Source organism: Equus caballus, chromosome 5 (assembly GCF_041296265.1).
Source record: "Equus caballus isolate H_3958 breed thoroughbred chromosome 5, TB-T2T, whole genome shotgun sequence".
In the NCBI taxonomy this organism is placed as follows: domain Eukaryota; kingdom Metazoa; phylum Chordata; class Mammalia; order Perissodactyla; family Equidae; genus Equus; species Equus caballus.
The window spans coordinates 35,727,987-35,755,030 of NC_091688.1; the positions used below are offsets into that span (position 1 = coordinate 35,727,987).

Genomic DNA, 27,044 nt, shown 5'->3' on the forward strand with positions numbered 1-27,044 from the left:
GATACTCAGAAACAAAAGATATGCTTCACGAATTTTTCTTAATGAAATGTGATGAGCTGTCACTGTTGAAATCAGCTATTCCCTGAAATTCCTATGGATCTACCCAGAAAGTAATTTTTCCTTCCTCTTTACCCTGAAAATCACCCTAGGGAACGGCTAAGTGAGTCCTCACATTCCTGCTTCTCTCTTCTCAGAATCAGGGTTCAGAATAAGCAGTTTCCTTTTTCATTCACCCTGAGGAAGGAACAGTGGAGTAACGATGAGCTCACACTGCCCCCTACCAGCCCAGCCACCTCCTAACAAGCAGCACATATCCACTCTTTCCTGACTCTCTTCTGCTCCTCCTCCTGTAAAAAAAGAAAAACAACAGAATGCCCCCACAAAAGTCAAATGTCTTTATTTTATATAAAAAAAATTTTTACAGTTTTAGTTCCTATGTTTAAGAAAAAAAATCCCTAAAATTGCCATAATGTTTAGATCCACTGCAAACTGTAAAAACAAGCTTTTTATATATTAAAAAAAAATTTACATTTTACAATTTTCTACATGCATGCACAAGGTCTCAGCTCTGTAACCCAAAAAAAAAGAAAAAAAAAATCTAGATCCAACAGTGGAAAATTCTACACTTACAATCTCACTTGGAGGGACTCAAAAAGCCCCTTCCTTTCGCACATAGAAGACATCACAACAATCACACACCAGACTGAATCCATCAGCAGACGCTGCCCCGTGGGGAGAGCAGAGGAAACAGATGACAGACAGATGGACAGACATGACGGAGGGGCGAGGGAGCTCGTCCAGGCCCAAGAGAGAAAGAGAGAAGCACAAACTCTAGGAAATGGATATTTCAGATGAGAGGGTTCCAGGATCCCAACATCTCAACACAGGTACTGTATCAGGGTTTACAACAGGAATACTGGGATGGGATGGGGAAGGAAAAACTAAGGGCTGAAATGGACGGGGATGGGGGAAAAAAAATGAGAGACTGAAAGAAAATACAGTCACAGGCACATAACGATGTTTTGATCAACAATGGACCACATAAATGACGGTAGTCTCATAAGATTAGTACCATATAGCCTAGGTGCATAGGAGGCTATACCATCTAGGTTTGTGTAAGTACATACCTAATGGCGCATTTCTCAGAACGTATCCCTGTCATTAAGCAACACATGACTGTAAACGAGAATAAACAGAGAGCATGAAGAGTAGTTTAAGAGAAAGGGACCAATGGGGATGGTGGCAGAGAGGCGAGGTAGGTGAAGGACTGAGGCACAGCGTCCTGGTGTGGAGGGAAGGACAAGCGGTCCAAGGCGATGAAAAGAAAGGCCTAGGAGGTATGGCAGGGACGAACTAGGATGCCATGTAGTTATAGAAAAAAGAACCCTAGAGAGACCCACCCACAGCATCCCCTACGGTGGTATGGGGGATCAGTGGGGACAATAGGTGGGCACACCCCCACAAGGGAAGAATGAGGAAATCCCGCACGTGATGGGACAGGCCTAGTGGAGGACACAGCTCAGAGGGACTGAGTCAGCTGCACACCCCACAGCAGTTCACAGCATGAAGACAACTTCCCATATAGGAGAAGCAAAAGACAAACACAGCCATACACTTGACGATCCATCCTGACATTTTAAAAAATAATAATAATAATAATCAAAGAAGACAAAGATACCACAGTTCTGACGCAAAGGACCAAAACACTACCATTCTCAGTCACAGCCCTTAGTGCTTAGAGAGAGAGTTTGGGGGGAAAGAATTTCTTTTTGTCTTAAAAAAAAGGAATGAAAAAATCACAGTGATTAAAAACATGGCAGGTTCTTAAAATAAACACTCCCCCGTCCCTAACCTAGGGCAGCAACTAAGATCCGAAATACTTTCCCTCTCCCCGCCCCAATTCGTTCCTCAAACCACACCACGCCCCACTCCTGCCCACAAAGGCAATCACCCCAATCACCATCCAGGCCCTCTTCTCCAGGATAGTGAGGTATTTAGAAACGTGACCCTGAAGGGACTCCTCTGAAACCAGGTCTTTGAAGAGAAGAAAAGATACCTTCCCGGGACCCCAGGACAGGATGTATTTCACTCAGGCCTATCCAAAACCCACAGCCCCAGCCCAAGGCTGATCTCCAGGTCCTGCCTAAGTCAGCCCCACAACCCACCCCTGTGGGACAAGGTAAACACTGGCTGAAGAGCCCTTCTCTAGTAAGTGGTGGGTGGACAGATGTGCTTTTTCAGAAAGGACAGAAGGAAAAACCCCAACCACTAGGCTCCATCATGCCCAGGCTGCCACTATACAGACAGGACGCCTCCCTGGTAAGAGATCAATGGAGATCATATCTCAGGGGGCACGCCACAAGGCAAGAGCCAGTGAATTTTTCAGGAGAAAGATCGGCCTACAAAGCGGCATTGTGAATTGTTTAGAGGACTGGGCCAGAGGCAAGCTCCAGCCCAGCCAGCAGAACCATCCTCCACGTGGATCCTGGCTGGAGGTATATGGGTGTTTCCCAGTTCTATTCCCCTTGGTTAAAATTACATAATTTAAAGGTGTCTGATTAAAAGGCTCAAATTTACAATGAAAATATGTATTAGAGGGTCAGCAAATTTTGCTCAAAATGAGACTTAAACTCTTGAGAATTCATATCGGGTGCAAAGACTACAGAAGCTAAATAGGTGAGGGGCTAAGTACCCACAAAAGGCAGCGATCCTGGTCCCTCACCTGGTACAGAGGGAGACCAGAGCCCAGAGAGCCAGGCAGGGAATGAAGACGAGGGGATCCTGGCCAGCCAAGGAAAAGAGACCCCTGAGGCAAAGAAGTGGACTTAAGGCAGGGGATGAGGAGGAGCTGCTGGCTCCCCCCCAAAAAGAGATGAGGCAACAGGTCTCCGGAGCTGAGAGAAGAGACAGCGGGACTGGGGGTGGCTGCTGAAAGAAAGAAAAACGTTTGTCTAAGACAACAATAGAGGTTAGGTCAGGGTCTGCAAGCCACTAAATCTGTACAGGAGTCTACATGCCATCCTTCACTGGGAAGGGAAACCTCCCCCACCAAGGCGGGAATGAAGGTGTGGGCAGGTTCAGAGGGTAGGGGTCAGTGATGTTCACAGGGGTCTCTCCTGCCCTTCCCTCAGAGGCTGCCTAGGAAGACCCAGTGGCAGAAAGGTACTGTCCCTGAAGGCCCAGGAAAAGTGGTCAGAGAGGGTTTCCGCCTCAGTTTGCCTGCAGTCACATGAGACCATACAAATAGAAACAGAGAGATGTCAGGCTTAAAGGATGGGATCTTCCCTTGCTCTGAATTTATGAGGATGGGGAAAGGAGGCTCTAACAGCTGGAAACAAATAACCCTAGCAGAGAGACCCATGACTCTGGGACTGTGTGGGAGGACACAGGAGTGCTGTCCCAGAACTCAGGGTTTGTTACAGGTAGGGTGAGTGGGCAAAAGGGGCGGATTCACCCGCTGTCTGGAGGCCGCGGCAAGCTGCTGCGCTGGAGGAGTTTGGCACCGTGGCTCTCTGGAGTCACATCTGTGCCTCCCAGAGACAGCCAGTCGGGGGCCATTGGAGAGAACTGCTACAAGAACTAGGGTTCGTGAGTGGGGGCTCAGGAGGGCCCTGTGCCCTTTCAGAAGGACTGTCACCAGGGCAAAAAGGGAGAGAGGCACTGATTCCTGCAGGACCTGGAGTGATTACAAAAGTGAGGGGGTTCCAGGAAAAAGAGAGGGAACTTCTCAGGTACTATTGATGGCAGGACAGTCTCTCCCGGTTCCCGTGGGGTCAATAAGGAAGAGGGGAGGAGTCAGGGAGGGGGATAAGTTAATTCAAGTAAAAAAACCAAGAGCAAGAGGAAGAAGGGCGGCAGGAATGTGGCCTGGGAGCCAAGCTCCCACCCACCACCCTCAGGAGCCCCCCGCGTCTCCCACTGCCCCTGCTGTTGCACAGTCACACCGAGGTCTCGGACTGCAGCCTCATGACAAACTTGTGCGACTTGGGATCCACAAATTCCTCAGAGAGTTTGAAGAAGGGGACCTTCTTGGTGCTGACCACCAGGCTGAAGTCCTGGCGTTTTAAGAGGAAAACGATGCCATCCTTGAGCCCGTTGGTCACCGGCTCCTCGCTCACCAGTGTCCACTGTTTGGCCAGCCAGCGTTCCTTGTGGTACTGGATGGTGGGTCCGGCTGCCAGGTATCGCTCCAGGAAGGCCTGGGGAGGGGAGAAGGGGCTGTGTAGGCATCTCTCCCACCCACGTGCCATCCTTCATCCTCCAGGGGCACCACTTCCAAAGACAACCAAGATGTCTGCATACGATCTTAGAATGTCAGAGCAGGAAGGGGCCTGAGATCATCTGCCTCCAACACTTGTTTTATAAATGAGGAAGCGAGAGCCCCCAGAGGTGAGGTGGCTCAGCAGGGCTGGGACTGGAGCACAGCTCTCCTGACCCCTCATCCTCTGCTCTTCCTCCTGCGCCATGCGGTGACCGGGGCAAGCCCCCCTCTTTCTTCCTTCCTCTCCATACAGCTTACACGGTTGGCGCAGAGCGGGTCTGCACCAGCAGAAAGCTAGAGGAGTCATGGTTCAAGTGCAACATCTTCAGTCCTTCAGTCACCAAGGATGGCTCAGGGGAAGCAATTCTAGGAAGCTGGTGATAGAGTTGAGGGAGGGTAATGGCTCGAAAAGAGCACAGAGCAAAGAACACCTGGTGGAGGTGAAGGGGGTAAAAGGTGGGGCTTGGGATCTGGAAATTCTAGAGATGAGAAATAGGTCTCAGCCATTCCCAAAATAGTCCTGAAGCTCCCCGTTCTCCACACCACCTAAGAACATGCAGAGATGGGGTGGATGGGTTAGGGATGAGAGAAGAGACTACAGGGAATTGGAGAGGAGACAGAGGGATGGATGGAGGGTAAGGACAGAAGTAAGAGAATTTGGGAGAAGGAAGGTGAAAAGAAGGGGCCAGACCTGGGGAAAGAGGAAGGATGCTAGGAGCAGAGCGAGCCTACCTTGGGCGTCATGTCATGCGTGATGCAGAATTCAAGGTGCTGCAGGATGCTCTCCATGGTGTGGTAAGGCTGCTGCTTGGTGGTCCGGAGGTACTTCTGCATGGCCCGGGCCATGGATGCGAAGATGGCCTGGGCTGCCTCCCGGGGGTCCATTACCTCCCTGGGGTTCTTCTGCTCCTCCTCCTGCAGCCGCTTAATGTGAGTGAAGGCCTCCTCCACCGCCACCACAAGCCTGCAGGACAGGAGAGGTCTGGACTAGGCACCCACTTCTCCTCTCCCCCTGGCTCTGGCCCTCCAGCAGCCTGAGTGAGGTCAGGCCTTTGTGCTCTCCCCAAAGCAATACAAACCCATCTGGAGCCAATGGCTGGGCTTTGGGGGCTGTGTGCATGTGTCTGCTCACACGTGCATGTGTGAGTGTGCATGTGTGTGGTTGGAGGGGGGGCACCTTTCCCCCACTAGGGACAGGAAACAGCTGTAGAGCTCGGTGAGCCAAGTCCAGGGACTCACAGAGAACAATCCAGCGTCAAACCCAGAGAGACAACTAGGAACTGTGCTATGGGAAAGACAAGCACTACGTCAAACCCTAGGAAAAGCCTTCTGAAATAAGACCCCCAAATCACACTTCACCAGGTGGACAGTTAATAGATATAACTACATGAAATGACAGATTTCTACTCAACCCTGACAGCATGGGCAACATTAACTAACATCTGTTGGGGGAAGGGAGGAATATGCAAAGAATCTGCTACAAATCAAGAAGAAAAAGGCAAGAACACTATAGAAAAATGGGCAAAGGAGGTGAACACACAATTCACAAGAGGCCTGAAAGGCTGAAAAATATATGAAGTCGTCACTTGCTAGTAATTAGAGAGAGAAATAAAATGTTAATAAGATACTACTTATCCATCAAAATGGGAAAAATTGGGAAGGTGACTATACTCCAAATACTGGTTAGGACGGTAGGAGCACTCTATGAACTACTATGCAGTGGTAAGATGTAACACGCTGGATTGGGACAGACAACATGGGCGAACCTCAAAAACATAAGAGTTAAGGAAGAAGCAGGAAAAAGCAGCCAGTTCATGTTAAAAGCACAGAGACACACAAACCAACACCACATCTGGAAACCCAGGAACCTGGGAACTTCGAGGAGCTTAGGATGGGATTCTGGGCTAAGTAAATGTGTGGATCTGCGTATGTCTACAGTTTCTCTGTTTATTCTTTTGCTCTCCCCCCGGCCCTCGAGTGTCTCGGCAAAGTTCCTTTTGAAAAGATTCTTTTGTCTCAGGTGAACCAAGGGACTCCCAGTTACAATCAAGGTATGGGGGAAGGAAAAGGTCCCCTATGGGCCAAGAATGGTGGTGATAGCACAGGAGATCCAAAGACCCTTCGGTAGGGCAGAAGGTAAAGGGGGTCGGGGACATCTCTGGTTTCCTTCCCATCAGGAAGTTGGCTCATCATTTCTGAGACCACTGGAGACATGCTAGAATGTCACAGAAATGGGGTCGTGATCTCTGATCTACTGCAGGAGGCGCCAGCCTCGTATAAGAACAGAGAGGGCTGCCTTCCTCCCTGGAAGCCCAGAGATGGTGTGGGAGGAGGGGCAGAGGGCAGGGTGGATGGTCGAGTCCCAAGGCCCTCTCCTCCCCCTCCGTGGAAATCCCGACAGACCAAGGTGGGACGTGGCAGCAGTAGTCACCAAGAAAGATTCTTCGGGCAGGACTGAAGTTCGCATAATAATGTGAACGGGAAAAAGGAAGGCGTGAGAACAGCATTTAAGAATTTACCAAAATATGGGCACTAGAACCTCATTTTCTGCAGGTAAAATTGTACCATCTGCTGAGCAAGCCTCACAGATCTACTGGTAGGACGTCCACCTCCACCAGACTTCCATCCCCTGGTCATTCAATAATCAGTACCTTTTGAAGATACAATTAAAGTGCCAAGTCAGTTGACTTTAAAATAAGGAGATTATCCAGGCAGGCCTCATCTCATCACATGAGTCCTCTAAAAGCAGTTTTCTCCGGCTGGTGGCAGAAGTCAGAGAGACCTGCTCCTGCTGGCCTCAAGGAAAAAGCGAACTGCCGTGTGTGAACTGCCAGTGGGACCAGGTGACAAGGAACTGATTCTGCCAACAACCAGTGAGCTTGGATGGAAGTCACCTTGATTTCTCCCCATTAGACCTGGAGGGTCTAGCTCCAACCTGCGCCCAACCCACAGGACTGTGAGATAATAGACATGTGTTGTCCTATAGCACTGAGTTTATGCTCATCTTTACAGTAGCAACAGAAAACAAATGCACACCCCCACCCATATCATCACTGCTCGTCTACTGCCAGCAGTTACAGAAGCCCATGGGCCTTGCTCTCCCCAGCCTATCCACACCCAACAGCACCCCCGCCAGGCACACCCCTCCTCCCCCAGGGACCCACCTGGCCCTCCGCTTGCGCACCCTCCGCTCGTGCTCAGCCTCCTCGTAGTAGTACTCGTTGTGGCTGTTGTCCCGCCTCCGAGCCGCTGCTGCAATCACAGCCCGTGACTGGCCCGTGGAGTTGTTGGTGCTGTTTTCTGCACAGGAGCAGGAGAGAGACGGGATGGTCACTTCGGGGCATGGCCTCGCTTCCCACTCCAGGAAGTCTGGAGACAGCAACCTGACATGAGCAGAGGAAGCTGTGCCCACCCCGCAACAATACCTCCCATTCCCAACCCTCCTGGCCGTTTCTGGGGGAGGCCCAAAGGAAAGCAACAAGGAGGACACCAGAGTGCAGGAGTCCCGCAGATGGTCCACCCAGTGCAGGAGGCTCTGGAGCTCACAGAGCCAAGGGCTTAGGACCAGGGATGCTGACACAGAGAAGCCAGATTGGGGGACACAACATAGCATAAAGGGAGAGCAAGTAGAATCAGCAGCTAAGACCAGCCACCTGGAGTCAAGGAAAATGACAGAACAGAAGGGGCTGGGACATGGGCTGGGGAAAGGAGAAAGCGAGGGAAGGAGGGTGAGAAACAGGGAGGGGGTAACTTGGAGTCCTGCTTGGGAAGACACCAGGAGGGTGGAGGAGCAGGGCCGCTCACCCTCTCCGAGGGAATACACCTTGAAGCCAGACACTTTCTTGGCCAGGACGGACTTGGGCAGGTTGAGGAGGGCAGGGTTGTAGACAGGGAAGTCATGGTAATACTTCTCCAGGATCCACACTGCCACGCGCTGGATGCTGTGGGGGAGACGGCAGGAGGGGGAGGGAGAAGGGACAGACAAGGGGCGCAGGGGAAGGGACACATCAGGGCAGGTTGGCAGGGCAGGAAAGGACACAGGACGGGGACAAGCTGCTTCCAAGTACCCTGGCTCAGGGCCTGAGCTCTACTTACCAGGCTCCCAAGCCTTCCCCAGGGCTGGGCCTGCTAATGCTTCCCTGCCTTGCTGAAGCCCAGGGGAAAAGGGCACTGGGCCTGGGTCCCCAGCCGAGGGTCACCGCATCCCCTCCAGCATCCCCCCAAGATTCCCCAGAGGACCAGGAGGAGTTACTGATACTCTCTGTGGCCTGGGGGGTGGGGCATCCTGCCCACAAGTTTAGAGGGACTGAAGAACTCTCCCCATTATCTCTTCCTCTAGGGGTCCCTCCTCTGGCCACTTCATCTCAGTGACCACTCACTGAGTGCTCACAGAGGCTGTGCCTCAAAGAAAGAGCTGGAAAAGTGATTCCAAAAAGCACCTGTTCACATCCTTCTCCTCTTTGGTCCGTCGCTCTCTAAGATCCGGCTCTCTAACTGTCTCATCATCTGTTCACTCCTAACTCATAACTCCCACCTCATCTTGCCCCAGGATCCTACGCACACCCTCCCATCAAGTAGCAAATGCTGCTGAAAACCTGCTCTGTGCAAAGTACTCGACTCCTTCCTACACAGCCCTCCTAGCCCGTTACCTCCAGGTTCAGCATCCAGCCCTCCTGCCCAGCAGTGCCCCCAGCCTCCTCCCCAAGCCCGTTCAGCCTGCTCACACGCACTCATACCTGAGATGACCGACGTTGTAGAAGCGGCTGGCCCCATCGGTGGAGCGCACGACCTTGAGCGTGAACTGAGGCTGCAGCTGGCGCAGCTCCAGCAGGACCACGGCCAGGTAGTGCACGAAGAGCAGGGCATCCACCAGCGACACGGCAAACTGCACCACGCCCTGGTAGCTGCGCTCCCGGGCATCCAGGATGCGCACGCCATAGAAGAGCCAGTAGGAGACGACAAGCAGGAAGACGAGCACCATGAGCAGGGCGCGCAGCACGAAGACGCGGGGCAGGGAGGCCTTGGGCCGGCGGAAGAACAGGGCCCAGCTGCCCAGCAGCAGGATGAGCAGCTTGAAGGCCACAGAGATGAAGAGGCCCTCACAGGCTGTCCCGCATGGCTCCAGCTCCTCCCGCCACAGCAGTGGGGGCAGCAGCAGGAAAGCCAGCGGCGTGAGGAAAGACAGCAACGCCAGCGTGGCCCCCGCCGCCACCCCCAGGTGACGGGAGCAGTCCAGCGGGACACTGTCCTCCATGTCCTTGGCGATGCGCGTGAGGTCATCGTGGGAGATGCTGTGCTCTGAGGTGCCCGTGACTACCGTTGTCGTCTCCCCCCAATTGTCATCCTACAGCAGGAGGGGCCACAGCAGTGAGGGGAAAGGATATGACGAGGAGGAGGGGAAACAAGAGAAAGGACGAGGGAAGACAGAAAGGAAAGCATGGGAGAGGGGAGGAGAAGAGGGGGTAATCAACAAACATGCAGCCATCAAAATATCCCTGAGCTCCACTGTGTCCCCAAGCCTGGCATCTGCAGGGACGGGACGTCTGAGACCTGGGCCATGGGGAGTTTCACACCAGTCAGCAAAACAGGAAAAAAAATGCATGTGCACAGAGAACCCTCAGGGCAGAGGGCACAAGATAGATGCCAAGGGAGCTGCTCAGGCAGTGACTGGGATCTGAGGTCGGACTTGCCAGGCAAAGCAGGCAGGCTTCCAGGGAACACAAGCTGACCCTTACGGGCAGGGGACATGAAGAAGAGACTGAATCAGGGGTTCCCGGCCACAGCCAGGAATTAGAATCACCTAGGGCACTTGGAAAATAATACCAATGCCCAGATCCCACCCAAGAAAGTGTCAACCTTCTTTTAAAAAAAAGCTCCCCAGAGGATTCCAATGTTCCTCCAAAATTGAGAATCACTGAACTAAATGATCTCTAAGGCCTGGCTATGTAACCTGTAATCTATGGACCAGCAGTGTGGACATCACCTGGGAGTTTGTTAGAAATGCAGAATTGCAGACCCCACCCCACATCTACTAATCTAGAATCTGCATTTTAACAAGATCCCCAAGAATTGCTCAAACATTAGAATTCTAGAAGTACTGCCCTAAGCTCCTTCCAGCTTTCAGAACATCCCATGATTTCAGTAGAAGCTAGAAGGGGAGCACCCTGGGGCAGGAATGATGTGAGCTGAAGCCCCCAGAGGACTATGAGAGAGGGGGATCCGTGAGCAGGAGCTGAGCAAGGCAGGTGAGGCCGAGAACAGCCAGGTGGAGCTTGAGCAGGCCACCTGCAATGCCACTCTAGCAGCAAGCGTCTATCCTCCAGGCACCGAGAGCCACTCAAGGCTTCTGATTAAGGGAGTGACCTGACAAAAGCAGGGTGGGGAAGAGAGGAGGACACCAGGAGGAAGGGAGGGCGACAGGGTAAATGATTAGCGCAGGGTGTGCAAGATATGGTGCAGGCTTAGTGCCACTCTAGGCTGGCTCTGCTTGGCCATCTAAATGCTCACAGCTCAGGGGCTGCCTGTTCCTAGAGGCAAGAGGGTGGACAGGCTGAGGTCCCCAGGTGGCCTTCACAGTGTGGTCCATTCAAGCTGTTTCTCTGCAGAGGCTGGAGGCCATCCCACAGAGGAGTCCCCAAACCACCAGTGGCTGTCAGTGCCCACACCCTTAATTCCTGAACAGCCTGGGGATATGGAGTCACATTCTGACACCCAGGGATTTAGGCTACAGGATGAAGACATGGGATGGAGAGTGTAGGAGACTGCCTGGCAGGGTGAGAGTTGAGGAATCTCCTCTCCCAAGGACGAGAGAAGAGTCTGATCTGTAGAAAGTGGATGCGCTGACTGCCTTCAGCTCAAGAAACTGGGTCTGCTCCTCACCCTAGTGTGACCCCCAGACATACTGCCTACCCTCTCTAAGGATCAATGGCTTGGGAACTCCTCCCCTACAACAGGTGAGCTGATCTCAGAGTCACTTCAAGAACTCAGGAGGCCAGGTCTCAGGGAGAAGACGGGGTTGGGAAAGAGGGAGAAAGAACATTTCCCTCAGGTATCAACCTGCACCCCAAACCCAGAAATGCCCAAGGTCAGTCACCGAGATTTCTTGTGAGGAAAAAGGTGCTGGGAGTCACCAGCCTCCTAAGATGCTCCCAAGAAGAAAGAACAGGAGGAATGAGACATGGGCAACCTCAGAGTCATCTCAAATCCTGCCTCTGCCCTATTCCAGGACTGTTCTTCCTACCGACCTCCCTGCCAGATGAACAGAGCAGGCCACAGAGGTTAGAGCAAGAGCAACCTGCTCACTCATGTCCTGGGAAACGCTCTTCCGGCACCCCTAACCCCCCAGCCTCACCCCTTCCTCTGCTTTTTCCTTCTATTCCTTCCTCACCTCCTTTCCCTAAGATCTAGACAATGCTATCCTACAGGCCCACACCAGAGGGCGCTGGAGTGCCCTTAAGGCTCAAGGGAAACTCAGGGCTCCCACACCGCCAGGCCCCACTCACCACAGCCCTCCTACTCCAGATTCCCAGCAGGCTAACTGGCTGGCATCTGCCCAGAGGAAGCAGGCAATTCCCATTACACAGCCCAGGTCGCCCACACCTCTCTGGAGATGAGGAAGTGGCTGCTGCTTCCAAAAGGATCTCTCCTGAAATTCCCTGAAATCTACTGAAACAGGGTCCACCCTTGGGACACTAAACAGAAGGAAGTATGACACGAAATGCCCTCCCTGATGTGGCCTCTCTCCGAAAACACCAGGTTTCCAGGCCCTTCCCCTCTCTGATGGACCTCCAACTTCAAGCTGGAAACACCTGGCCTGGATCTCATCTCTCTCATGCTCACCCGCTCGTCCCCTCGCGTGGACTCGTTGTCCAGCAGGGGCTCCCCAGGAGCCTGGATTGTCACCGACTTGTCCCCACGGCTCCCATCTCGGCTCTTAGAGCGGTGTCGGTCCCGGCGGTCTCTGCAGCAGGAGGCCGGGGAACAGGCACAAAAGGTCAAAGGGAAGACCTGGGTCTTCTCAGCAGCCACGCTCACCCCACCACCCCTGCTCTGCCCACCTCTCAAGGGCCCCCAACCCCCCTCCGCCACCTGTGTCACCTCCACTGCTCGCCCACCTGTGCTTGCGGGAGCTGCGGGAGTGGCCCGACTTGTAGGAATAGCCCGAGTACTGAGACTCGGTGTCCATGGCGTCTGAACGCCGCGCCTTGTAGCGCTCCAGGGCCACAGGCTGGGGCCTTTTGGGGGGCCCCACAGCCACCTCCTTCAGCACCGGCTTCTTCAGGCCAAGGGGCACCTTCAGGAAATCAACCGTCACCCTGAGGGACTCTATTTTGCTGGACGGGTGGGCTTGTCTCAGAGAAAATCAAGCGACGCTCCTGAGGAGAGGAAGCAGCTGGTTAGGGGTGGCTGGGGCTCCCCGTGGGGTCAGGGCAGAGGAAGACCATCCCCAAACAGCAGCCACAGGAAGCTTAGCCACAGGAAGCTAGCCACCGCCCAAGAATATTCCACCCAGGTTCCTGCTCTAGCCAACAGGCCCAGTTCCTCCTGCCCTGTCTCGTAGAAAGAGCAGCCCCAGACTGTGCCAAGGATTCAGGGTGCAGGGAAGATGGCCAGCAAAGGCCACGCAGAATGACCCAACCCTGGACCCCCTGGAGGGGAGAACCAGGGCAATGCTTTCTTATTCTCAACCTGGAAAACTAAGGCTTGGAGAAGGCAGGTTCTGGCCAGGCAAACAGGCTGGACCACGGGAGACCTCAGAGAGCAGAAAGAAGCTAGCTTCTGTCCAGAGGCTACCCCGGGCCTCTCCTTCTCCCTCCACACATCTTCCCCCCACTCACAACTTCTGAGTGTACCCACAGGGGGCTGCCTATGGCTGTTTCTCTTGGGACCATCTCCCCAGCATCTACATCAAATACACCCATAGTTACTGGCCAGGTTGGGTTAGCTGCTCCCCTTGAGGCTGTGTGTGTGTGTGTGTGTATGCATGCACAATAAGAGGCGGGGGTGAGGGATGGAAACTATGGATAATGTGGTGGGGGTGGGAGGAGAAGGCAAGTAGAAACCATTTTCCAAAAGCCTAATGTCCTGAAATAGGCAAGGTCACAAGTTTATCTGGCTATTCACAGACTGAGGGGCAGAATCTTTCTTCCAGAATTTCACCTTCTAATTCTGCAGAGGAGAATGACCTCTCCTTCTTCCCTCTTCCCTAACTCTCACCCAAATCCTGCACATTCTGCAGAGCCCAGCCCCACCGCCTCACGGAAGCCCCCCACCTACTCTAGCACCCAATGCTATACCTTCCCCTCTGACCCCGACCCCACCAGTAATCATCACCACACACTGAGCACTTATTTCCGATCTTCACTCACTGAGTCATCAACTCCTTCCTCGGCACCTTCTATGAGCCACGTACTCTGCTAGGCCCTGAGCAGACAGCGGTGAGACAGACCCTGAGTTTACAGTCTAACAGGGCAGATGCACACTGAACAAGTAAACAGGTGAGTATTAATGGCGAACTGCAGGAGTGAAGGAAGGAGAAGAACACGACGCTATGAGAGACACTACGGGGGGCAGGGGCTACTTGAAACTAGATGGTTCTGGAAAGTCTGAGAAAATGACACCCAAGCCTGAAGGAAGAGCAGGAGATAACTAGGGAGAGTGGAGGGGAAAGCTTGTGGAGCAGAGAATGACACAGGGGAAGGCCAAAGGCAGCAGAGAGCTCGGTGTATTTAAAGAACCAAAAAAGGCCAGTGGAGCCAGAGCAGAGGAGGGGAGGGGGTGTGGGAGGTGAAGCTGAAGAGGCAGCCAGGGGCCAGGTTATTGCAAGGTCCCGGGGGCCAGCGAAGAGGCTAGCTTTTATTCTGAGGGTAATGGGAAGGCTGCAGAGGATTTCAACTATGCAGATATGGATTGGCAAGAGGGGAAAGCAGAAACAGGGAGATGAGTCAGGAGATGACTGCAATCTGAAGGCTCGGATGGGGCAGAGGAGGCGAGAAGCAGCCCAGTTTGAGACCTGTTGGTGGTAGGAGCAACAGGATCTAAGGAGGACCGGCTGAGGGGGAGGGGACCGTCAAGATCTCAGGCTTGAGCAAGAGAGTGGATGGGAGTGCCATTATAAGGTAGGGAAGCCTGGGAGGAAGCCAGCTTGGGGAGGAAGCCAATGAGTTCAGCGTCCAGCGTGCTGAGTTCACAGCCGTGAGACAGGCCCTTGAGCAGGCAGCTGGGGGTCAGAGGAGCTGGGCTCAGAAGAGAGCCTGAGCTGGAGAAATGGACAGTGTGCAAGGTCAAGGGAATGGATGGGATCACCTAGGGAGAGAATTAAATAAGGGGTCCCGGAGAACCCCAACATGTAAAAGGAGCAGGCAAAAGGGCCGAGGAGGTGAGGCTGGAGGAGTAGGAAGGCCAGAAGAGCGGGCTCTCGGGCAGCCAAAAACTCAAGAGTGTTTCAAGGTGGGAAGAAAATCAGCAGGTCAAGTGCTGCCAAGATGTCAATTATGTTCAGAACTAAAATGGGTTTGCTTTGTGTAGTTGTTATCTTTTCTCCAGCTAAACTAAACCATCAGCAACTTGAGGATAAGAAATACGACTGATACATATTTGTATCTATCACCCGCCCGTGGGCGCACAGCAAGTAACTGAGCCCCACCTAGTAAATGAGCACACCTCTCTGACTCTCAGGAAACCACGACGACTGCTGGGAGATGAAATCGATGCTAAATCCACTCATTTATCCACCTAACAGTGATTTGGAGGCACTCCATGGCCTAGTGATGTTTGTCAATATCCCCATGTCAAGATAAGTGTGTGACAGAGACACACTTAGTGTGATGGAGACATAATACCTTAACCCAACACTAAACCTTCCTCAAACCCTTTGCCATACACAGGGCCCTTGTTCATCACCCTGTCTGCAAATCACACAGTGGGCTCCTCCGCCCTGTCTCCTGAGAACTCATCCTACTGGTTTAGTCCTCAGTACAGTTTACACATCTCACCTGAATCTCTCTTGCTGTGGTTCAGCCTATTCTTTCTAGTTCTAAAAACTGAATTTCACAGGCAGGTTCAAAGACAGCAAGTGGGTTAAAGAGTGAGGGGGGTGGAGAAGTAAAGAGGAAAAGGACTGCCATGGGTTGAGGTCTAGACAGAGACACCAGAACTCAGACTCTCCGCAGCCTGCATACTTATATCTGCCAGAACCAACAGCAAAAAGAGCCTGTGGTTTGCACCCAAGGATCAGGGTTCAAAACCTAACTCTCCCACTGACTCACTGTGCAACCACAGGCAAGTTACTTAACTTCTCTGCGCTTTGTAGCCTGGTAGGGTCATCGGGAAAATAGGGAAAATAATGATACATACTTCATGGGGTTGCTGTGAGGATCATGGGTGTGAAAGAAGTGCTTTCATAAACGGCTCAGCTAGTAATTAGTTAAGCAATTAATAGGCTCTGGCTCCAGGATCACTCATGCTCCAATCCCCAGACACTTCCTCTGAGACTTGGGAAAGAGCTAGTATAAATAAATCCTGCTGTTCCTATGACTAAATTAAGAAGTCACACTCATTCACATACACACACACACACACACACACACGCACATGCACTCCAGACCAGACCACCACTTCAAACACACCCAGGAGGGAAGCTGATGCCATTGTTTCTCCTACAGATAAATTTTAAGCCAGACAAGGGTGCCAGTCCCCTCCCAACCCTTTGTTCTGAGCTGTTCAGCCTAGAGCCCCCTACCTTCTTCCCTGCTGCTTAGCAAAGACCCACGGACCTTCGCTGTTCCCCTGGACTGCTTCTCCCACCACGACCAGCGCAACTCAGAGTGCCCGCAAAGCGCCACAGCATGCTCCTCCCTCCATGCCCTACCAAACAGAGGGGCCAAATATGAATCCAATTTCTGAGACCCTTGCCTGCTATCCCTTCAAGTACCCCAGGGAACGAATCCAAGCATGGGCAAGGCTCGGGGGAGGGATGGGAGGTAAGCAAGGAGAAGGGCAGAAGTTCCCTTGTTGAATCGGTCTCGGCAATCAGGGGTTTGGAGGGTCTCCCAGGTGGGCAGCGTTCCCAGGGAAGAGAGTGGGGGAGGGGAATCAGTGGATGAGATCAACAAGTGGAAATGTCAGAGGCATGACGAGACGGGGAGGGAAGTCCGGACTCGGTGCAGGGCAGGGAGTGCCCTGGTTTGGGGGGTGGGACGCTGTAAATGGAACACGTCCCATTACTTTTCACCTTGCCCCCACCGTCTAAGACACACAAACACACTCACTCAGTCCCCTGCTCAAACTAAGCATGGATTATCTGGGGTTAAAAGGAGGCCAGAGAGGAGAGAGGGAGAGAAGAGAGAGCCCGTCACAAAAAGGAGACCCTTCTCCCCTCCAAAGGCCTTTCAGAAATAAAATTAATGGAATGTGTCTCAGTATCATCCCAAGGGGATTGGGGGGAGGGTTGGGGGGGGAATGTGGGGGCTTTTGTCCCGGCTGCCCAGCTTCTACCACATTGATCACCATGGCAACCAAAGCCCCCTGTTGCCTAGGTGATGGCAGCCAGGTCCTGGAACCCATACCCGACATCCAAAGCGAGGGAGGTTATAGAGGTGGGGGGGTTAGGGACAGAGGGGGAGAGAATGGGGTTTCTCCTCTGGCGGCCCCAGCTTTTGTCTGAGCTCTGGGATCGGGTTTCTTCAGGAAACAATCGGAGGCCTCTGGAAAAAATACACTCAGAACCTGGCAACAGGCAGAAGGAGCAAAGCCCTGGGGTGGTATGGGAGGTATGGGCGGAGGGAGATTGGTGTTGGCCAAAATGCAGACCAAGCCTGGACCCTTTCCCGCTGCCCCACTCAGAGGACCAGCTCAGGTAAATAAGGCCTTGGACACAGATGCAGGCATCCCCATGTGAGGCGTGTGCTGGGACCGATGACCGGAGGGCAGGTGGCTGTGGTCACCACCTCCTTCTCCCACTGCTCTAGCCCAGGGCCACTCCTCCGCCCAGTCCAGCTCCCTCAGGCCTGGGGTGGGGAAATGAAGCAGGGCAGAGATGAGGACAGAGCTGGAGGGAAGCGCTGGGGAAGCCAGGGTGACTCTGCCAGAGAAGAAAAGGTGGGGAGGGGACAAGACACAAACATACACCTAGAAAGGACATCTATCGCCCTCATCTCTACTGAGAACAGGGCTAAAAGTACCGGAGCAGCAGAAAGCACTGGGTTGGATTTTAGCAAGGACTTCTAGCCAGAGCGGGAAGAGGACAAGAAGCCAAAAGGTCTCCTCTCATGGGCAGAGCTCTGATAGCACCATTTTTTAAACAAATGGCCTTCCCCTCCACAGTCTGGGACGAGGGAGGGTGCTCCCACCTGGACGCAGGGGAATGGGCATGATCGCCTCTTCAGTGCCCTCTTGCAGAGGAGTCTGCGGACCTTTGCCCATTAAAGGTCTCTGATTCCTACACAAGAGCCAGGGTCTTACTGCACGTGCCCTGTACCCCCTTTTCCACTACAACCCACGAGAGAATGCGGACATGTGGGCGCCCCCAGGCCCATGGCTCCCTAAGTTTCACCTACCACAATGCTCTAGTATATCAATGTGAGTCCCACCCAAAGTGCTAGATGCCCACCTTTCTGGGTGGCCCCAGGAGTCCCACTTCCCCACCCGGTATGCAAGGAGCTAGAAGTCTATGCAGAGAGACAGAGCACCTTGCCAAGTCATTCAAAGTCATAACTGTCCCTCTTCAGACTCTTGGTTTTTCCTCTTTGCCATGCTACTCCCTAAGTTACACCGATGTGCTCAATCCAGGGCCCCCTGTCAGACACGGGTGGGGGCGGGAGGTGTCCAGTGTGGGGAGGAAACACAGAACCTAACGTGGCTCCCACAGGGGAGAGGGGAGTGCTAGAACTTCTCACTGTGCCCACATCATTCCCCGACCTCCCCTTCTCCCACCCTCCAGGGGGAGACAGTGGATGGATCCACCCAAGTCTCAGCAGGTTCCAGCACTATGCTCAAAGAAGCCTTGAAGGTGCAGCCCCAAGTTTTACAGATAAAAAGGTGGGGCCCCGAGGAAGAAGGTGGCTCGCCCACGGTCACTAGACCTGAGGCAGCTCTGTCTTGGCCTGCATTGCGAGAAAGACCTTACTAACACTGTGACTTTGAGGTGTGCTCCTCCCAGAGGGAGACCAGGCTCCTCCATGAGTCCTTCTGGGTCTTAGAATAGCCAAGACTACAAGGTCAGGACAGGAGAGCGTGTACTGACTCCTGTCCTACCCCCTCTTCTCACCAGTGACAAAGGAACAGACCCAACAGAGCTAAGCCAAGCCAGTAGAGACCAAAGAGCCCCTTCCCCTCAAAGGGTGCTTTTGGCCCCGCCCACCCACCACTCCTGACTGAGGATCCTGATGCTCCTTCATTCATTCCCGTCTAGCCTTGCACCTCAGACAAGCCACCCATCCCAGGAGGCCCATGCTGGGTTTTCCCTACCACAAAAAGAACTAAGGCACAGAATGGGCCAGGACCAGCCCCAGGCCTGGACCAAGAATGGGATGGAGATTTTGTTCCCACCCTCATTTCTGTACCCTGAAAAACGCCCGGTGTCCTTGGGTGACAGGGCTGTCCAGGAGGCCAGAGAGAATGGCTGGATCTCAGGGTATGTGGGTAGGAAAAGCTGGACCAGCGAGCCCAGGAGCTGGCACCAAGTGCCCCACCCCCGCCCTGCTAACCCAGCACTCTCCCAGGACAGCCCCAGACATGAGCTCACCATCCTTAAAGCCCCAGGGCAGGGGGCAGGATCCTTCTCCTCACGGGGCTGCGTGGCAGGGGAGGGGCATGCTTGGGTCACTCAGGCGCCTCTGCCTCCAGAGCAGCTGCTCACCACCAGACCCCAGAGCAAGGAGCACCACAGGGGAGGCCCCACAGCCTGGGCTCCTGGCCAGGACACCTGAGCTGGCATTCTAACTGAAAAGGAGCTGGGGAAGCCAGGGCCAGGCCCCTCTCCACCTCCTTCCTTAATTTCCCTCCATCTAAGGCAGAGGTGAGGCTGGGTACCCTCATGATCCACAGACACACTTAAACACAGACCCCCACACACGTACACCCACACTCGTATTCCCCCGCTGAAACCTGGAATGGCTCCTGCCTGCCCCACCCAGCTCCACCCACCCTGGCCAGGCAGGTTCTGTAGAGACCTGCTCTGCTTTCTCTCGGGCACCCCCACCCCCACCCCAGTTCTCAGAAATTCCCTGCTCCCCAACACATCATGCACAAGCACACACACGCGTGTGCGTGCACCCGCACATACACCATAGCACCTCCTTCCCTAGCCTCCCCCAGACCCATTCCCAGTCAGTCTGGAAGGGAACGCCAGGCAGGGGGAACGAGTGTGCATAGAAAGAGTGAGTAATCCCTTTGGCATCTGTCCCAGGTGGGGGCCAGAGGGGAGACAGGATGCTAAGCTGGTGAGAAGGTAACCAGGACTTCTAGATGCCTGGATGCTCTGTTTAATTTTCACCAATGGGAAGGCCCACAATTCCCACCCACCAGGCTCTAAGCTTCTTCCTCCCTCAGCTGGGGCAAAGGACTGGCCCCTACCTGCCCACCAGGTAAGCTGTGCAAGAGCCAAGAAGGAAAACAGGCACGTCGAGTTGTCCTCAGGGACAGAAGAAGGTGGACAAGGAGTGTTGACCACAGGCCAACTTCCTGTGCCCTCCACATTCCCACTCTCAAGGAAAACAAAAATGCCTCCTTCTCTGCATAGTCTACTATCCCAGGTAGGCCCCAAAAGTCCCTTCCCCAAGAGACCATCAAAGCCTGCTCACATAGCCCCTGCCTCGGAGAGGAGGTGGAGAGCAGCTACATGGGAAAGGCGAGGCAGCCAACCTTACGTTTGCATATGGATGGGGAGAAGTGTGAGCAGGGACACTGGCAACTAAGGCTGGTTTGTATGGGAAAAGCAGTAGTGGGCCTAAAGGTGTGAGACACAGTGTGACTGGGGGTGCAGGGGGCAGGCCTGGGTTTCTCCATTCTGAAAACCTTCTCTTCATGCCTCAGCCCAGGGCCCAGATCTGGCCCATCAGCCAGTTCTTATCTGGGAAAACTGAGCCAGTTGAAAGGTCCAAGTACCAACCGACATCCACCATCTTGACAAACCCACCACCTGAGGTTTTCACCCTTTCTGAGAAGTCTCAACATCCCGCATCCCTTATATCCACCACTTCCATTCCTGGAGTAAAGCAGGTGACAAAATAAGTGTTTCTGATCACACCTGGTTGTTTTTTAAGTCACTGCATTCACACGTATGGCTCAGCACCTATTCCTGTCCAACCTCTACTTACCCTAAAAAGCCAGAGCCTCCTCCCCAGATACACACAAACACACTCTCTCCTCTGGCCAGGGTGGGGGAGCCAGGAACTCTCTGGGGGATATTGTTAGGGGATGTGCTGGAAAACTCTACAGACAATGAGGGCCAGGCCCCTCCCAATCACAAACAAGAGCTCCCATGTGTGAAGCGACCCAGCAGAGAGGAAGAGCCCAACCCCAGAGAGGCTCTGCCCACACGGTGGCCCTGCCCCAGGCTGGTGACAAGGTGCTCCTCTTGAGAGACCTCGTTCCTCCAGGAGACTCCACCTGGCCCCCTCGCTCAGGGGTAGACTTCTCTACTCCTCAGGCTGACATCTGGACCCATGTCCACTTTTCAAGAGATGAGAGAATTATTCAGGTTCAAGATTAAAGGCAATAATGAGCAAAATAAGACCTAACTGGAATGCGAGTAGGGAAAGGCAAAAAGAGCACTTTGGGAAATGGAAGAGCCAAGAGACAGACCCGGCACAGCCTCCTGGGAGCAGTGTAATCTTAGATGAGTCACACACCTTCTCTAAACCTCAGTTTTCGTATTTATAAAATGGGAATAATAGTGCCCACTTCAGAAGGTTAAGAGTTTTCAACTAAATAACGTATACAGACTATCGCAGTCAGGCACAGAATAGATGCTCAATAAATGTTAGTTCCCACCTCACTCTCCTTTAGAGGGTGCACAGCCAATCCCCTCCACTTCCTGTTCCCACAGCCTCACTGTGAGAAGACTCCACCCAGAGTAAGATGGAATCACCTTTGGCTATGGTGTTGGCGCCAGCCCCCAAATGATGCCCCTCTCTATCTTAAACCACACCCCAGCACTGGCTGAGAGAGCAGGCTCTTCCCACTCTCTGCTTCTCTCCTCAGGGGCTCCTGGGTCCCCTGCCTCTCTCTTCCCCTCCCTCCTTCCATATTACAGTGGGGCAAGGCCTGGGCTCCATTCACCTCCCACTCTCCCTTAGGTGCTAGACCCAGCTGTGTGTGAAATGGCAGGGGAAGGGGGCCCCAAGCCTCCCACCCCACCCCAGCCCCCAGCTTCCTCCCACTCTCCCCTCTCACTGCCCCACCCTGATTACCAGGATATCCTCAGCTCTGCTGATTCCAAGCCCGCTTCTCCCAAACCCGTTCCCAGCTGTCATCTCTGTAATTACCAGCCTCGCCAAGGGCATCAGACAAGCATAGCAACACCTCATTTCCAAAGGGCTCCACCATACAAGGGCTCCTACTCTGTACCAAGCAGGGCGGAGGAAAGGGATGGAAAGAGTCTCCCTGACCCACCTCATTTCTCTCCAGAACACAAGAGAGGGTGACAGAGGGCTGCCCACATCAGACCACCAAGAGGCAGGATAGGGAAGGGAGGACTGCTGGGGGACAAGCGTGAGCAGGATTTACTCTCGGGCCCTTCCTTCACCTCTGCTACCAAAATCTCCCCAGGAACAAGGCTACCCACCAGGAGAGGGTGAGAGGGGAAATTTCAGGTCAATTCAGAGACAGGGGAAGTTGACGCCCAGTAAAACAGGAAGATGGGTACCCACAGGGAGGAGAAAAATGCATACAGGAGGGAGCTGCCCAGGGAAGAGGAGGAAAGAGCAAGTTTATAAGAAGTCCTATCCCCGACCCAGAGCCTGTGAAGGGGCAATAACACCCCAGGCTCTCCTCTCCCTAATACCTCCATCCTCACCAGCCGCACAGGACAGAGAAACTGAGGCCAAATCCCCACTTTCTATTTCAAGATCCAATAATACTAAGCTGCAGGGGTTCACCAATATCCCCTGATCCTTCTCTCTCAGGCTCAGCTTCTACCTGCGGAGCCCGCCTCCATCCCTTTCCAGTCTGCCTAACTCATCCTTTAAATCCAGCTAAGGTTGATCCACACAGCGGAATATGATTCAGCCGCGAACAGCAATGAAGTTCTGATAAACACTACAACTTGGATGAACCTTGAAAACGTTATGCTAAGTGAAGGAAGCCAGACACGAAAGGTCACACATTGCATAATCCCATTTATATGAAATATCCAGAATAGGTAAATCCATAGAGACAGAACACAGAAGGGTGATTGCCAGGGGCTGGGGGGTGGCGAATGGGGAGCAACTGCTTAATGGGTACAGGTTTCCTTTCGGGGTGGTCAAAATGTTTTTAGATAGAGGTCGTGGCTGCACAGCACTGCAAATGTACCAAATGCCACTGTTCGCTTTAAAATGGTTAATTTATGCTATGTGAATTTCATTTCAATTAAAAAAAAGAAATCCAGCCAAGGGCACTTCTCCAGGTACCTTCCCTGACACCCACCCCAGGGCCGAGCACTCCCGTTCCATGCTCCAGTGGCCTCCTGAACACACTTCCATAGGGCACACACCGGGCTACAGCGAATCGATGTGTCTATACCCATCTCCCCTGTGAAAGCCCATCTTATTCACCCTCAATCCCCCGTGCTTCACACAGGGCCTGGCAAACAGTAGGCAGTGCCCAGCATAGTGTGCCAGAAGAGGAGCAGAACCAAAGCCTAGCTCTTCTCCCCAACCCAGAACTCTCTCCCGTAACAATCACCGATCACAACCAGAAGCACACCAGCTACCATTTACTGACGGCTCTCATGTGCCCAGAACCGTGTGAAGTGCTCTCTGGATATTATTTCATTTAATCCTCATAAACTGAGGAGGGAGAGCCTATTATTAACTCCATTTTACAGGTGAGGCTTCAAAAAGTTATGTATGTTCTCTGAGGTCACAGAACTAGGAAGGGGCAAAACCAGAATTTAAGAGCAAACTGAAACCCAGGGAGCAAGGCTGCTGAGAGGACTTGGGGCTCCTTGAGGAAGGCCCAGGCTGGGGTTGGAGGACGGTGTCTGAAGATATCTAAGAGGCTGAGGAATGGAGTTTAAGAACCTGCCCAACATCACACCACAATTAAGTACTAGTTCCAACCAACTCTGACGGACTCTTCCCTTTGGGCCTCACAGTGTGGGGAGCTGCTGAGGGAGGAATAAGCAAAGAAGACTGGATCCCCAAAACAGAGGGGCTGAGGGCAGTCCTGGATCTCTTCCCCCCAAAGCTTCTGCTGGCCAAGTTCACACCCCCTGTAACTGGAAGGACCTCTTGGAAACCAGATGAGCAGATAAAAATCTATCCTGCTCTAGGGCCAGGGTAAAGGGCCCTTCCTCAGACCTCGAAGGAGCAGGGGGGCACACCAGAGAGGTGTGCCTGGGGGAATCAGAGGAAAGAGAAGGCAGGAGCAGGACAATGGGGGAGGAGGGGCCAATGTGGCCACTAGTTCCAGTCTGGAAGTACTTTCAGAGATGGCACTTCCTATTGTCTGACCACAGCTCCTCCTCCTTGGAAGAGCACCCCCACCAGCATGTCATGCATGTAGAGAGAGTACACAGAGCAAGCAAGGTACCCCAGAAGCCAGAGCACAATGTCCTAGAGGCAAGTGCCTCGCTCACCCTAGCAACCCGACCCATCAGACAGATGTCAGGTTGTAGGGAATCATGCTTTTTTCTTTAAGCCCATTCTTTACTCAGCCCCAATCCCTTGTCCCAACATTTCCTAACTCCCACTACTGTTTTCCCGAGGGCCTTAGGAAAGGTGGGGAGTCCTGAGGTCTAAAGAGGGAACATTCTAATTGCACATGCCCATCAGAGACTCTAACATTCCAATTCCAATTACTCAGAGACCCTAATGGGCATGTGCAATCACAGCCTCAGCTCCAAAAACGGGGTGTCTCCATCCAAACCCTGCCAGCAAGAGGAAAATGGCTGAGAGAGTGAAATGGGCAAACAGTGCGTGCATCCTAAAGAAGGGGATGGCCAGTACCTTTTCTTCACCCAAAAGGGAAAGAACAAGAGAGAGGAGAGGGAAAGGAGGTAGCTGCTGCTTCCCTGGGGAGAGAGATCCACTTCCGCATTATCGTGATCATGAGAATAGCTGCGATGGGTGCCTGCCCCTTCCCCAGCACATGGACCTGTGCCCTCTGGCAAGCTCAGCCCCTAATCCTCACCCTCAGATCTGGCTCAGAGACCACAGCTCCATCCCAAACAGGCTTCTCACCAGGGAAAAGGGAAACTCCGTGATAAATCACACAGATATACTTCCAGAAACTCCTGGAGAAACACCCTCCACAGAGCTCCCATGCCACCTTCTCAACCCCACGGACAGGGAAGTCAAGTTGTTCCACACCGGGTCTCATCCATCCAGGATGAGAGTTAGTGGGCTCTGAAGCAGCAAACTCCAAGACATCTTTCCAAGAGAACTGTGGCCTGAGGGGGCTGAACTTGGGTCAGGAGGCCAAGAATGTAGCCTCTTCACCTACTAGAATCCAACTTATGCTGGGGAAGGAAGAAGTCCCTCTTCTGCTTCTCCCTGACTCCTCCAAGCTCCCAGATTCCTCTAGGACTACAACCAGAACCCCTGTTGCCTATTTCCCACAACACACACCCTTTTCTACAAAAACCCACCTCTCCAAACAGACACCTCATGAGATGGCCCACTCACTCCCACCCATAGGTCTCAGATACTTAAGGCACTACCCTCAAACCCAGGCAGGGCCATCCAAGAAGCCTCAGAATCCTCCAGACAGCCCTCCCTTTGGGATCTCTGCCAGGAAAATCTGCCTGCAGGGGCAAGAGGCAGTACCCTCAACACACACTCAAAAACAACACTCCACCTGAGGCAGGCACACAGACTGGTACTTATCCATCAACACAGGTTACACACAAGAGAACACAGATTCACTCACACCTCCTCCCAGTACACAGGTGCACACACACCTATCCAGGTATGCCCCCATTCTGCTCTTACACACTCACCTTCCTCAGTACCTATACACCTCTTTCCCATAAACCCTCCCCAGTTCACACGCATAGACACACCCCCCCTCCCTAGAGTATACGCATAAATACATATCCAAACACACAGCAGATACATGGTCAGCTGCTCCCTGGGTGGACATACACTCAGGCACAGAAAAACACCTACACCTCCAAACCCAGGGCCCACCTGCAGAAACACGCAGCACGTCAAGACACACACACACAAAAACAAAGAATCATGCACACACTGATCCTCCACCAATCCTTTAAAACTCACCAATGCGGAGCCCACAGCCCCCCAAATGGGTAAATATGAGTGGGGAGAGGGATGTCGGCGCCTGTCCCCTGGGCCCCATACACAGCGCTTGAGTCTCCGGCCGCCAGCTCCATCCTCGAGAGCTGCACACACACCCCCTCTACTCTCCTCGGCCAGCTCCCCAGACTCCACATCACACCCTGAACGCATACCTGCACCGTCCCTCCCCACACTCCTGAGGTGTGTATGCACCCCTAAACACCCTCGTCCTCCAAAACCTCCACACTCTGATCCTACCACTGCCTCTCCCCCCACCTCCAACACATACTCCCAGTCTCCGGATTCAACCGGCTCCCCCGGGATCATTAAGGCCCCTGCCCGGCCCGGGGCCCAGGAAAGTCCCCGGCTCTCCAGGCCCGGGCTCCGCCCCCTCCCCACGCACCCCTTCCCCTCCCCAAAGTTGGAGGGGGCACTCGGCTGTGCAGTGGGGGAACGGACCGGAAAGGGGTGGCCCCGAGCCCCTTCCCCCATAAGCCACTCCGCTCGCTCCGGGGCCGGGCACCCCCTGGCCCCTTGCATGATTGTCCTCCTTTTCTGTTTCTTTTTTTCTTTCTTTTTTTTTTTTTGCAAACTTTGCCCGCGCCCCCTCGGCCCGACACTCACCCGCCGCTGCGAACTGCCCGGTGGGCTCGGCAGGCGCCCGACTCGGCCCGGCGCCTTTGTATCCGCAGCGCTCCGGGTCGCTCCGAACTCCGCGCTCCCGGACGGGCAGCGCGGACGATGGGGGGGTGTTGAGGGGGGCTCCTGAGTCTGGTCACCCCCTCTCCGTCCCAGACCGCTGCCTCTTCCCCCTCAAGGCCCCGGGGGCAGGGGGCCGGGGGGAATGGGGGGCGCTTAGGCTCCCATGGCGGGACCAAGGATCAAGGAATCAGGGATCAGGAATCAGATCGGGAGCCGGCGGCGGAGGGGGGAGGGGGTGGAGGGGGAGGGGACGAGAGCGGAGGGGGTGCAGGGGGCGGGGGAGCGCGCGCTCCCGGGTGCCGCCTCCCGGCTGTTCCCGCACTGGCTGCCCCTCCCGCCGCCGCGTCCATTGTCTGCGGCCCCGCTCTTCCCAGAGTCGCCGCTCCCCCAGCCTTTGGACTCCCGACACCCGGCGGCCCTCCCCGATCCTGGGAATCGCCGGCTGGGCTGCGACCCCGGCCCCGAAAGGTGGCTAAGGGATGCCTCGATTTCTGGCCTTGGCCCAGCCTGCAGCCCCTCCGGGGACTGTTTTTCTCGAGCCCCCCTGTCGGAGACCGAGGCCCCAGACCCCTGGGGATGGCCGTATTCAATCTTTAGGGCCACATACCCGGCTATACGAAATCCAGTGGAATCTGGGACGT

The 27,044-nt window shown here is 53.9% G+C and overlaps 1 protein-coding gene across 1 annotated transcript; it reads right to left on the reverse strand.

Moving 5' to 3' along the window:
* Nucleotides 1-380: 380 nt before the first annotated feature.
* VANGL2 (VANGL planar cell polarity protein 2) lies at nt 381-26,734 on the reverse strand. Its single transcript, XM_023640884.2, has 8 exons — nt 26,326-26,734; nt 12,376-12,636; nt 12,101-12,221; nt 8,998-9,605; nt 8,066-8,202; nt 7,426-7,561; nt 4,994-5,225; nt 381-4,199 (listed from the first exon to the last, which is right to left on the reverse strand). Exons 2-8 carry the CDS (start codon nt 12,444-12,446, stop codon nt 3,939-3,941), a joined length of 1,566 nt encoding a protein of 521 aa, XP_023496652.1. The 5' UTR covers nt 12,447-12,636; nt 26,326-26,734; the 3' UTR covers nt 381-3,938.
* Nucleotides 26,735-27,044: the final 310 nt, after the last annotated feature.

Coding starts and splice junctions, on each gene's coding strand:
- VANGL2 (XM_023640884.2), bottom strand. CDS start 12,446: ATGGACACCGAGTCTCAGTACTCGGGCTATTCCTACAAGTCGGGCCAC. Junction 9,606..12,100: donor CCACGCGAGGGGACGAGCGG/GTGAGCATGAGA, acceptor CTCCTGCTGTAG/GATGACAATTGGGGGGAGAC. Junction 5,226..7,425: donor GTGCGCAAGCGGAGGGCCAG/GTGGGTCCCTGG, acceptor CCTGTCCTGCAG/GCTTGTGGTGGCGGTGGAGG.